A 13,951-nucleotide genomic window follows, 5' to 3' on the forward strand; every position below is an offset into this window, starting at 1 on the left:
CGCCAACAATGTGGGTCCAGCCTCCCTCTGAAGCCTTCCTTGTCCCACCCCGCCCTACCAGGTGCAGGCTCCCTTCCCAAGGAAGCAGGCACTCACTGGGTGCGCAGGGTGAAGGCTGCGCTGGTGATGGACGTGGGGAGGTTGAGGCCCTTGGTGATCTCCCTCCAGATCTTCTTGTTGATGATTTCCACCAGCCCCCCCTTCTCAGTGACCAGTTTATAGAGCATGTAGAGGTCCAGGATCTGCTTGGCCATGATGGGGATCCGGTTGATGGGAGTCCCTAAAATTGCCCCCAAAGACAGCAAAGAGAGAAAACACAACATCAAAACCCTGAAAGTAGACTCCTGATAAATTAGGAATAAATATTAATTACTCTACCCACTCAGGATCCCCAATCCTGTCCGTCTGAAAGCCTCAGATCAGCCCAAGGGTCATTACACAAGAAGGTATTGGATTGTATACAGATTTTATTAAGCACCAGCTCTGTGCCATGACCTCAGGATACAAAAATAAAAAAGAAACACTACCTGTTCTCAAGGTGCTGATGTTCCAGTGGGTGGAATATACCATGTGCCCAGATACGTAAATACCAACTAATCTGAAGAGGAGGGTTTAGAAAACACTGACTGCTAGGGGGATCGTGCTAGAAAGCCCGCGAGACGAGGTCCCCAGTCACCCAGCTGATGTCTGGGGGCGGGGACTCAAACCCATGTCTTCCTGCTCCCAAGGTCAGCGGTCTATGGACTACACCAGCCTGCGCAGAGGAGGCAGCACCTGAACTACAAGAAGTGACGTGAGGAGGAATGCCCTCTGCACATGGAGGACAGCCGGCCTGTACAAAGGCAGAGAAAGGAGGGGGCACACAATGAGGAGGCCAGTTTGGTCAGGACGTGGAGGGGGAGTAATGTGAAATAAACCTGGAAAGGCAGGCTAGAGCTACATCGTGCCCAGATAAGGAGTTTTTATTTTGACCTGAAAGAATGAGAGAGCCCTGCTGACTTCTTAGCTGGGAATTGACATGGATGGATCAGTTAGGAAGACAATTGGGCAGCTGTCTGGAAAACTATACGGAAAGGGAAGACCAGAAACAGGGAGAACAATGAGGAAGTTATTACAATAATCCACCTGAGAGGTGATGACGACTTAACCAACATGGCAGCCGCAGTCAGATTTATCTCTGTGACCCTTCCCCTCCCGGGCCAGAGGGTACGAGATGATTGTCCGACTCCTTTTCAGCTTGGCAATTACACAGTCCTTGCCTACAAGATGAGTGACGGCTGATAAAGGAGACAATCCGGCTGCTTCTGGGCTGGAAGGGCCTACCTTGATAAGATACGCTGGTCTTGACAAGATGAACTGGACAGCTGCCAAATCTCCATTTGTCTTTCTGCTTTCTGGATAAAACCCTAAGATTCTGAGAAAGAAACAGGCCTAACAAGAATCCGGCCTCCCTATCTTTTTGTGAATAGAATCTGTTCTCCCAAAGTGGAGGGACAGGCAGGGAGCAGAGAGGAGGAGTCTTTTCCTTAGGGTAGCCTGACATGTTGGCGATGAAGCGGAGAAAAAAAGCAGCAATGCTGCTACCAGCCTAGACCTGCACACGTCACAGAGAACATCCTGCCCGGGCATGCGCTGCCCCAACAGCTGTGTAAGCGAAACATCTGAGAGGACACAGTTGGTGCCTCAGTTAAGATGGTGTGAGAGAAAGAAGCAATGGCCCAGCTTCTGGCTGCCCATCCCCCCTCCACTCACTTGCCCCTACAACGGCCTCCTCCTGAGTGACGTCCAAATTCCTTAAGCAGGCACTGAGGCCGAGGCCTCCAGTCTGTGGCTGCCTTACTTATCCACACTTCTCATGTGATCCTCCAACCGAGCTAGACTGGCTGCCCTCTCCCAGACATCTGTGGTCCTTCCCTGCCTCTGCCCTTGTTTATCAGGAATCTGGTGGGCTTCTTCAGCAGCCAACTCAAATGTGCCTTCCTCTGGGAAGCCCTGCCAGGCCCCGATGGCCAGCGAGAGCCTTTCCCAGGCCTCTCTCTGGGCTCTGCCTTCCCCTTCCTTCTCAGCCTGGCTGAGCAATAGGGACTACAGTAACCTGTGTCTCTGTCTTCTCCATAAATTCCTCATATCAGACTGTCTCATCGCACCATCTCACCTCACACAATAATCTGCCCCCAGTAGGTGCCTAATCTATGTCTGACAAAAAATGCCTTTCCCTCTCTGGCTACACTTTTCTCTGCAGCGAGTACCCTCCCAGCTTTACTGTTCTGTGATTCTAAGTAACAATTTGAAAGGTCTGCAGAAACTCAATCCACGCGGGGACCTGGTTTTCCCAGCCACTGCCTGGGTTTCAGAATAGGAAACAAAGGACTACCTTGTCCTGTTCTCCCCCTGCCCTTTCTCATGCCAGTTCTGCTGCAGCTCTGCTCCCAGATACCTCTGGCATTTCTGTTGAGACCATGGCACGTTAAAGAAGCTGCTTGACCGACAGGTCTTGATAGGCCAGAGAAGTAGCTAAAGAGGTCCCTCTTCCTAATCTCTCCATCCCCTTCGGGCCCCTGGATGAGAGAAGGGCTGGACAAGTTTCCGCCAGCTGGCCATGACGGGAAGAGAGAGGAGCCAGGGACTTTATTAGGAAACCTGGCACCAGGCAGGAAGGGCTGCTAATGAGCACCAGGGGACAGGGCAGGGAGGAGGGGGGCAGGGGCCTGGACCCAGTGGATCCTTTCACAGCCGGCTGTGATGCCTGTCAGAGTGCATGATGGATTACTGTCATCTGGCAGCCTCAGGATTAATGATCCAGAGGTCAGAGGGGAGAATTCCAGAGGGAAGGGTCACCGTCCAGGTCAGGGTATAAGACTTGTTGCCTTTTGATGGCAAATCCATTTTACTGTACACAAGCTAGCCTCTCCTCCATCTTTTTCCCCACCCCCAAATTTTGCTGAGATCTCTTATTCAGCTGCCCTGTCGGCTGGAAGCCTTGTTCTGATCAGATAAGGGTAATGTGTGTCAACTCTACGTTTCCTCCCCCGACCCCGCAGCATTTTAAGAGAATGGTTTTTCCTTCTATGTCCTGGAATCTCAGCCCCACTAACTCTAGCTGGTGGTGGTTGTGTTTTTTTGTTTTTTTTTTTTTAAAACGGGTTAATCCAAGTCAGATGGGGGTCTCAGACATTTGAAGGAAAAAAAAGGGACAGTAAAAGAACTCTGGTCTTCGGCTGAGAGAGACGAGACTTTAATCCACACATGCTAGAGCTCCAGACCAAGAGATGTTTCTTTGTTCTTTTTGGAAGGTCAAAACTAAAACAGAAAATGATTTTGATTGGGAAGTCCACATGCAAGACACTGAGAAAATGGGCCTTCTTCTCAGTGTCCTCAACTGAGTATCCGCCATCCACCTCTGAAGCGATACCTGGCGTCTTCCTCCCTGCCTCTCCTTCCCTCATCAGCTGAAAGTGACACGTCCATCCCTCCTCAAACCCAGGGCTCTCCGTCCCCATCACATTCCACCTCGCACCAGATCTACCAGTGTACGTGCCATGGGACGGTGGTTTTCATCTGTGCGGCCCCCACTCTGAGGAGAGGGCCTTCCATAAAGTAAGTACTGAATGAATGTTTGGTGAAGCTCAAGTACCTTCAGTAACTTCTACAGCTCCATCTCTGCCTCCCTTTCTACATAAGCCGACAAAACCAGAAGGATAACGCAGCTGAACCCGACTGGGGGCCGACGGCCCAAAGTCTCTCCTACTGGGCTGACTGCTGTTCATGAAGGCTTTTTGCTCATTCAGTGGCTGCCATCACCCACAAGTTGGGAGCTGCCTGAGGACAGTCTGTACTTGATCAGCATTTGCTGAATGATGAATGTGGAGGAAGGGGTTTTCCATTCTGGCACAAACTCAATTCAGTGAGGCTATTCCATTCCACAATTTCACTGAGCAGCTCTAGAAGGACCTTTCAAACCTTTGTCTCCAGCACCCATGTCTCCAGCTGCAGGTACCACGTTTCCAATGGTGTGACTCCAGGTGGCATTCCGCACCCCCCCCATCCCAGCCAGGTAGCCCCCCAGTTCCAACTTTTCCATCTGCAGTGGGAGAAGCATGATTCTTCCCATCTCCTAGTCTAGGAAATTCAGCCACTATTTCTCCCTCTCCTTCTTCCCTAAATACAACCAGTTTCCAAGTCTTTGTGATTTTTGCTTGGAAGCGTCTTCCCTATACTTCTTCCTCTCTATTCCCCAGCCCCAGCATGCATACCGAGGACGTGGGTTACTTTAACAGTTTCTCCTTTATGTCCTCACCCCGAATGCTGCACCACTGCCCTTGATGCATATTGCATCAAATCTAAATACTAATAATAATGATAATCACGACAGCGAACATGTATGCAGCTCTTACCATGTGCCAGGCACTGTGCTAATTCCTCATTCGACCCCCACAACAACGCTGGGAGGTAGGTGCTGTTATCCCCATTTTTCAGATGAAGAAACTGTGCTAAATGACCTGCCCAGGGCCACATAATCAAGGTGTCCGAGTCTGCATCTGAACTCAGGTCCCTCTACTCCAGGCTCAGCGCTCTCTCCATTGCTGCCCCCAATGCCCACACCTGGCTTTCCAATCTTCCCGGAACCTCGCCCCATTCTACCTACACAACGCTACCTTTACCCCTTTCCAACTTGTACCTTGTGGATGTCCCATGAGCACCTCGCACTCAAAATGCCCCAAAGAGAACTCATTCTCCTCCCGCCAAGCCTTTCCCTCCTCCTCCTGAGGACACCACAATCCTCCCAGTCACCCTGGTGGCCCTCTTGACTCCTCCCTCCCTCACACATCGAATGTCCTCCAGTCTCCTTTGTCATTTCTCAGATAGCCCCTTTCTCTCCACTCACAGCCAGCACCCTGGTACCAGTCCTCGACCATGGTAATAACCAGCTGGTTTGTCTCTCTGGCCCCTCCAAATAGCTACCAAAGGGATCCTCCGAAAGCACAAGCCTGACCATGTCACTCCCCCCCTCCTCAGTAAACTCTTGTGTCTCCCTATCACCTCCAGGAGCAAATACGAACTGGCCCCTTGGTGTTCACAGTCTTTCATCCCCTAGCCCCCTCCTCCCTTTCCAGTCTTCTTACACCTGCCTCTACTCAGCCTTGTACTTTATGATCTGGCCTCCTGGCTGCTCTCCCTGGAGATCCTCCCTCCCCTGACAATCTTTGCACTGGCTGAGCCCCATGCCCAGAATGCCATCCCATATCCCCCTGGCCTCTCAAGACTCAGTTCAAATCCCATCTTCTATAAGAGGCATTTCCCATCTGTCTCCCCCACTTCCCTGATAGAACCTCCCATCTACTCAGTATACAGCTTCCAGATTAAGTGATTTGCCTCTCTTGCCCATTAGACTGGGAGCTCCCTGAGGGCTGGGACAGGCCTGGCACGTCACACTCACTCTTTCTTCCATGCATTTGCTTCCTTGGTTCTCTTCCTGTAGTACACCTTCCTCTGTTCACCCACGGGGACTCTTAACCATCCTTCTAGGCCAAGCTTTCAGGCCTCTTCTCCAGAAGGCCTTTCCTCATCACCTTGAGCCACATTCCTCTCTGCCTTCCCGGCACTCTCATCACACTTGACTGGTGGCAGGTTAGCATTTCCCCAGTGTTAGCTCTGCTTCTTTGCAAGTGATGCCTACTGACCTCTGCTTGCACACAGTAGGTGTGCTTGGTGGCCATCACATTCCCCAAGCACCCAGCTTATAGGGAGGGAGGGGGGCTGTGAGGCTGATTAGAGATGTTGCTCTATTCTCATGGGCACCTAGTGATATACAGGAATACCTGTCCTCTCCCATGGGAAAACCATGGGGCCAAAGGGAAACAGAAACAGGTGATTAAGACACAGAGAGGCCACACTGTGCCATTAGTGTGCCACTGAACTCAGACAAGGCACTTCTCAGACGAGAATCAACCCAGATGATTTCCATGTTCCTGCCCACTCGGATTAAATCTGGGGAGGCACAAGGCATGACTAGATGGTGGTAAGAACAGTTCTCTTTAGTGGCTCTTCAACTGAGCCTGAAGGGAAGGGCCATCAGAGGCCCAGAGTGTTCTGAACATCCTTGGGGCATGCCACTGTCATCCTCTGAGGCTAAGTGTGACTTCTAAAAACAGCTCATTCAGAGTCAAGTCTTTGAATCAGCTGATCACATGATCGGCTGAGGAAAAAGATTTGAGAAAAAAACAAAAAATGAGAGTGGGCTTCAAGGAACAGTGTGGCGTAGTGGGTAATGCCATGCACTTACAGTCAGGATGCTGGGTTCAAGTCCCAGCTTCTGCTACTTACTCCGTGTAGTCACTGCCACCATTTCTCTAGGCCTCAGCTTCTTCCCTTGTAAAAAGTGAGAGATTAGGCAAGGTTCTTTCCCATATCGCTCCGGACTCTAAGTCCTATAGAGGCTATGTATCTTGTCAATGGCCTCCACAGGTCATATTCAAAAGGAGGCCTGAACAAGCACAATGTGACAAGAATGAATATCCGGCTTCTAGACGGGATGCCCCCCCTTTAATTCAGAGCCATCCCCTAAAGGAGTGAGGAGGAGTGGGAGATGTGGCACCTGGAAGCTACAGAGAAGAAATGTTTGAGCTGCCTAGAAGAGAAGGGTCAGCCTGGGAGAATGCTCCTCATCCTTGTGGGTCTCTAGGCAGAGGGTGGCAGACCACCCAGCAGCGGGGCAGAGATGCTGTAGAAGGAAATTCCTGCTCAAGCCGACAGCAAGAAGGCCTCCTCTTCCCACTCTTATTTGATATCGTTCTAGAAATGTTAACAACAGTTAACAAGCCAAAAGAAAGAAATGAAAGGCACAAACATAGGCAAAGTGGAGACAAAATTATACCTACAAGCTGATGACATAGTGGTTTATCTAGAAAATCCCAGGGAATCAGCAAAGAAACCAACTGAGAAAACAGATTTAGCAAGTTCTGGCTACAAAATAAACTCACAAATCAACAGCATTTTTATAGAAAAACAAAATCCAAGAGTCATCAATGAAAAAGAAATTCCATTCAAAATAATCATAAAACACATAAACTATCTAGAAAGGAAGCTTCCAACTGTGGCATTCTTCGACTCTGTGACACCATCCTGTACTAGAGAACAGGACTGTTACTTATGAGACCACAGACGAAGGCAGGAGGAAGGTATCTTATTTCCTCAAACCAGCAAGAGAAAGCCATTTTTGTTCTGAAATTCCAATGTCTCGCTCTCAGGTTCGGCTTTATTCCGTTTCCCTTATGTTGATGACGCAGGTCATCTTCCTTGACTTTCATCATACTTGTAATTCCCATGTCCAGGTTAATTAATACGATTCTACAAAAGTTAGTAAAGGACACCTGGCTTTTTTCTCAGGCTCCTCTGAGAAGCCAGGAGGAGTGCCTAGTCCAGGGCCTGGTCGTACTGCCATGACCAAGGCTCAGGCTAAGTGTGGCTGGCTAGACATTCCTGGAATCATGAAGAAGGCTTATGGTACGATCTGGGGTATAGCTCCCTTTCTTCTACACGGACCTATAAAGAGGGTACAATAGGTACAATGCTAAAAGGAGAGGGCTAATGACCTTCCATTCCTATCAAACTACCCTCAACCACAGAAAATCCTGACATTACAGCAAAACAGAGACAAGAAAGCAGAGAGACGCCAAAAGGCGGATGGCTTATTTTAGCCGATTTACAAATGAGGAAACCAAGGCCTGGAAAGAATAAATGAGAGAGAGGACAAGCAGGCCAATGGGTCCTGAGTTATGTCCCATGAGGGGATCTTGTGTGTTGGCTTGGGACAGACCACAGCAAAGGGGCCATCTATTTAAGGAAGGCTAAAAGTTTCTGCCTTAGGCCTGTGTATGTGTGAGCTCCTGACCCACAGAACCTGAACTGGAGAGAGCTCAGAGGCCATGCAGACCAAGCCAAATCCTCCTAACGAGGCCTGTTTCCTAGTGCGAGCCACTAGGCCTAGCTTCTCCCTTTAAGGTTGGTGTTAATCTGCTATTCACAGCTACTGGGACAGAAATAAAACAAAAATCCAGCGTGCTCCTGTGGGTCACTCCTGTTGCCCCTGCTGGAGAATGAACGGCTTGCCCATCCCACCTCCCGAGGGGGATGGCGACACCTGATGTGTAAGCCTGTGGACTGTCAGTCACTGCTCTCAAAGCGGGAGCTGGAATCGAGGGTAATTAATCATGTTCTTTTTGACAGGAGTCCAAGGCCTTATCTGCACCCTGAGAAATGCCACTGGGCTCGGGTTCCCTCCTCAATAAAGGAGACTGACAGTTCCAACAAAGCAGCCCCTTATCAGATTTCAGCCTGGAAGCTGGAGGCAGCCTGAGGGACAGCCAAGTAAAAGGCTTTTATGGAGACCATGATCTCCTGAAAGAAGCTGAGATTCTTTAACCCTTGTTGGTAGGAATGCTACTGGAGGCCGATGGGAGCAGGGCACAAGCCCAGCACTAAGCAGGGATGCTCTGAGACAGCAATTACCTGATAAAAAGACATTCTGAAAAACAGCTCTGTTGGGGGGATTGGGGGGGGCCCCCTTTGGTCCAAGGGAAAAAACTGGAAGTGCTAAGAACAGTATGTTGAGGGGAGGCCCACCTACCTCTACCCCCAGAGAGTATATACATTCCAGGGATTATGGAAGCAACCTAGGGGCAGAGAACACAAATGGATTCAGTTGTAGGCCTCTGTGCCAACCACTGAAGGGTTGAGGCCTTGGACCACGGGCATGGCCCTGCCAGGGACCCTTACTGTTTTTTCCTGGCTCAGAAAAGATCATTAATCATTTTGGCAGAAAAAACTGTCAAGTTGGCTAGAAGGCAAGGGAAACACACACCCCAGAAGTGGGGGAAGCTCTAAGGCAGGCCCTACTCCTAGCCATGCCTCTGCAGATTAACCCTTCCACTACCAAAACCTCATTTTTTAGGACCAGGCAGCAAGGTGACCTGTGACATTCTTATGAACTGTTTTCTTAAGAAATACATTCCTGAAGACAACTGGGCTGCAGGGTCAGGTGGTCTGCAAAGCAAACTCTAGGTGGATTGTTCCATAAGACAGGGCATGCGATTAACATGCAAATGTCCAACAAAACCATTTACATCATGCTGGAAGCCATGTCTGAACCCACTTCTGCCTCCAAGTCTCTCCAACACCCCAAGGCTCCCTCAATCCCAGACACCAGGCGTCCTCCAGCACTTCCACCTCACATCATAAATTATTGCCTCAAAGCGGGGGTGGCCGTCTGTGAATTCCCCCGCTTTGCCTTGTCCCATCCTGATCCACTGTGTGGTGCTGCAGGGAGAACCCTGCACCGGCGAGCTCCAACTAAGCACTCCTTTGCACCAGGCCCTGTGCTCAGATCTGAGGATACAAAGAAAGGGGGGAAAAAAGCAAGAAAGAAAAAGAACTAACTGGGCCTGTGCTCCAGAAGCTCACAGACTAACTGGCCAGTCCCTTCTGTTCTGGGACCCTGGTTTCCTCATTTTTAAATAGCGGATGCTGCTCACACTGCCTGCCGCTGAGGAAGCATTTCATCAATAAAAGGCATTACCTCTAACTGACAGAGTTCTGGGCCCTGGCCTGTGCAACATCCTCTATGGGGCCAATAATCATTACGGATCCAGCTACACCTCCATGACCTCGAAGGGTTCAAACTCTCTGTCAGAGAGGGCAGGTGGAGCCGGGAGAGGAGTGCAGGCAGGAAGAAGCCTGTACCACTCCAGTTAGCTCTCGTCCTTTCCTGCCTAACTCCGAGAGGGATAGGATGAAGACGGGAGCCGCTGATCTCCATTTGAAAGTGGTTTACATGGTGCTTCACAAGTTATAGTGTCCTCTACACATTATCTTATTGGTGAGATGGGTTAGTGAGTATCACCCCCATATTACAGATGAAACAACTAGCAAGCCTAGATAAAGCACTTTCCAATTTGCAAAGTCCTGTATAGATAGGATCTCATTTGATCCTCACAACAATCCTAGGAGGGAGGTGCTATTCTTATCCCCATTTTACAGATGAGGGAACCGAGGCTGAGAAGGGTAAGTGACTTGCCCAGGTCACACATCCAGTAAAATGTCTGAGGCAGCCTTTGAACTCTGAGTTTCCTGATTCCAAATCTAAAGCTCTATCTATTCTGTCAGCTAACTTTAGACTTAAATTGAGTCACAGAAATCCCAGATAATTTTTACCCAAAGTCACAAAGCCAATGAGCAAGACAGCACAGACTTGAACCTTACCTTTCCTATTCCAATTCCAGTGTCTGTCCCCACAGGGCACAGCTGACCCTGTCAGGAGCTGCGGGTCTCTGCTGGCCTCTCCAGGACTCTCCTTCTGTAATCTGCAGCACTGGAATGCATTCCTATGATGTGTTATAGTGGCCTTTTTTCCCCTAACATGCCCCCGCATCCACACACAGCACATCTTTCCTTTCAGGTGTTTTCTAACTGAAGCCATGAGCAGGATGTCAGACTCCATTCACACAGATGGGGACGCGCCACGAAGCTCATCTTCCCTCCCCAGGCCTTCCTCCTCGTTTGCGCCCGATTACCGGCAGAGATGGAGGAAACTCGAGTGAACCCACGTGGCTTCTTGCTACAAGCCCTGGTAAAAGATCTGGAAGGGAGAAGGCTGACGCCAATGGCTAAAGCGAATCACTTAGATTATCTGGGGTTCTCAACGGCCCATGTTCTCCCATTACCAAGAATAACCGACAGCTAGCTGTTATATATCAAATGACTGCTGAGGACAGAAAAGGAAGACCAGGCATGTCAGTAGCAGCTATGTTGCCTGAAGAACAGTAACAAGTCAAGAGTCGAAATCTTGATGCCCTCAGAGAAGTGGCCAGTCCTCAGGCAGCAAAGACTGGCTCTTAAACTTTCAGGAGAAGCTAGAGCAGGACAGACGGAAGGCTGGGATTCTTCTGAGGACGATGCTCCATTCCAGTGTAGTCCTGACAGGCCTCTGGGGCAGAGCTGTGCTGTGGGCTGACAGGACACAACACAGAGCGCTTTCCCGCCACGGGGCGAAGCCACAGGCACGCAAGCATTTCCTTGGCTGTGAAGGGCAGATAAGTGCACGACGCAAGGAAATACCCTCGGCCAAGCCTCTTTCCCACAGTAAATCCTTAGTTCACACATATCAAAAGCAGAGCCTACTGCCCATCTGGGAAAACCAAGGTCAGCCTGCAACCCTGAACAGAATGGGGGGGACCCCCCCCCGACCACTGCCTTACAAGGTGTGTGTACAGCTAGCTGGTCAAACATGAATCATGCCAAAGCTTATTGGCTTGGAGAGAATGCCAGTGAGAGTCCTGCACAGGGGGCCAGCGCCTTTGATGTTCCTGCTCTGACCTTTGGGCAAAGGGCACATTTTTCTTTAAGTGCTGTGAAACCCAATTATAAAACGCAATAGCACGCACGGACTTCATTATGCTCTCTGGGGTTCTTCATCACGCCTCCCTTGTACACAAAGACGGAGCTCACAGGTCAAAGAGCGCCATGTTTGGCCTCCAGATCTTTATACTGGGGTCAGGTACTTTCAGATCATTTACCTGGGATTAGCCCACTGAGGCAGGAAACACGATAGGGTTGTCAGGCCCCCAGTCTCGGCTTCCAGCATCCTGGCTTCTTGAATACCCTGCCGAGGGAACAAGCACCTCTTCTCTCTCCCTTATGAAGAGGTAAAGAGGCTATGTTTTTATGTATGTACCAGTGTTGGGGCATTGGAGTTGAGAGGTCTCCTCAGCGGACCCGAGAACTCTGGATGGTCCTTAGATACATGCTAATGAAGTTCATTAGGGAATAATTTACAAACAACCACTAGAGAGTTTAATTAGCCCATGGATTCTACATAGAACTGGTTAGCCAATGATACATACAAATACGTGTGTGTGTATGTATATATGTATATATGAGTGGAGTTGAGAAAGTAAAGGGTTCCAAAAACCAGTAATAATATTCTCAAATAATTAACGAGAGGAAATAACACCAAGAATGCCTTATTTAATTCAGTTTGGCTTTCAGTAACAGAAGAAGAGAATCCTGTTGGGGGATGGTGGAAGCTTCAGCTTTGGTATCCATGGAATTTAATGCCCGCTGCACACAGAACATGTTTTACTAGTGATCCCTACTAACAAAGCTGCCTTAGAGACAGAACTAATGATGACAAAGACCTACATACACTGGAGCAGGTTACACTTCTTTCATACCTCACATAGCTTCCAGTCTCTTCCTCACCTGTGCCACCATCTTGCCATCTAACTTCCTGCTATTCCACTTCTCCCCACCTGGAAAAAACATCTCTGGACTAGACTGCCTGAAATATAACCTCGGCTAGTAGGGGAGTTGATCCACTCAGCTTTGGCCTTGGATCAAGTTGTTTTAATTGGTAAGTACAAACACAATCTGCCCCCTAAACCACCAGAACAGACCATGCTTTACATCCCAATCATTTTGCCTGATTTCAACTGGGTCCTCAGTGCTGCAAGGCAATTCTTTTACATCTCCCTAATTGACCCACTATCCCATTCACCATAGTGGCTTTTCCAAACCTTTTCATCTGTCCTCAAACCTTCCATGGCTCCCCCTCCATACATCCTCTCAGCTGAGAACCTTATCTCATAGCTTACAAAAAAAAAATTTGAGGCAATTTGTCAAGAGCTCCCTCTTCTCCCCTCCTCCTCATCTCCTATCACCTAGAAACCTGCCACTACCTCCTCTTTCACCTCTTTTCACATAATGAGCTGGCCCTTCTTGCTAAGGCTACCTCCTCCACACTCACAAGTAGCCCCATTCCATTTGTCTTCTCTCACAGATTGCCTCCTCCATCATCCCCATTCTCTTACTCATCTTCAAATTTCTCCCTATCTAGTGGCACTGAGCAGAGTGCCAAGCACAAAGTAGGCACTTAACACACATTTACTGATTAACTGCTTCCCTATTGTCTACAAACATGTCCTTTTCTCTCCCATCCTCAAAAAACCCTCACTTCATCCACCCATCCCTGCTAACTAAACCCCCACATCTCTCCTAACTTTTGTAGCTAAACTCCTTGAGAAGGCCTTCTACAATCAGTGCCTCCACTTCCTTTACTCCTGATGTCTTCTTTACAGTTTGGTTTTGCTTTTTTTTACCTCATCATTCAGGGAAAACTAAGCTCTCCAAAGTCATCACTACCTAACAGCCTTTCATCAATCCTCATCCTTCTTGACCTCTCCGCAGCCTCTGACATGGTTCATCACTCTTCTGCTTGATACTCCCTTCTCTCTAGGTTTTGGGGCACCACTCTCTCCTGGTTCTCCTCCCCCCATCAGACTACTCCTCATTCTCCTTTGCTGGATCTTCATCTAGGTCACGCCTGCTAAATGTGGGTGTCCCTCAGGCTCAGTCCTGGTCCCCTTTCCCTTTATCCTATTTCACTTAATGATCTCATCAGCTCCCATGAATTCAATTATCATCTCTAAGCTGATGATTTTCACATCTATTTATCTAGCCCTAACCTCTCTGTTGACCTTCAGTCTCACATTTCTAAATGCCTATTAGAAATCTTGAACTAATCCCAAAGAGATTAAAAAAAGGGAAAAGGACATACTTGTAAAAAAATACTTACAGCAGCTCTTTTTGTGGTGGCTAAGGAAATCAGGGGGATGCCTATCACTTGGGGAATGGCTGAGCAAGTTGTGGTATATGGTTGTGGTGGAATACTATTGTGCTACAAGAAATGATGAACAGGATGATCTCAGAAAAGCTTGGAAAGACTTACAAGAACTGAGGCAAAGTGAAGTGAGCAGAACCAGGAGAATGTTGGACACAGTAACAGTAATACTGTACGATGAAAAACTGTGAATGACTTAACTGTTCTCAGCAATATAGTGAATGATCCAAGATAATCCCAAAGGACACATGATGAAACATGCTCTCTGCCTCCAGAGAA

General features: G+C 48.8%; 1 protein-coding gene across 1 annotated transcript in view; it reads right to left on the minus strand.

The window, feature by feature from the left end:
* The window catches only part of ARID3B (AT-rich interaction domain 3B), a 56,029-nt gene that overhangs the window by 6,448 nt on the left and 35,630 nt on the right, over positions 1-13,951 (minus strand). Inside the window, exon 5 of the mRNA XM_027858260.1 lies at positions 97-280. Coding sequence (XP_027714061.1) covers positions 97-280 — 184 coding nt within the window. The remainder of the gene's footprint in view (positions 1-96; positions 281-13,951) is intronic.

This window comes from Vombatus ursinus, unplaced genomic scaffold (assembly GCF_900497805.2).
Source record: "Vombatus ursinus unplaced genomic scaffold, bare-nosed wombat genome assembly UNPS02012811.1, whole genome shotgun sequence".
Lineage (NCBI taxonomy): Eukaryota > Metazoa > Chordata > Mammalia > Diprotodontia > Vombatidae > Vombatus > Vombatus ursinus.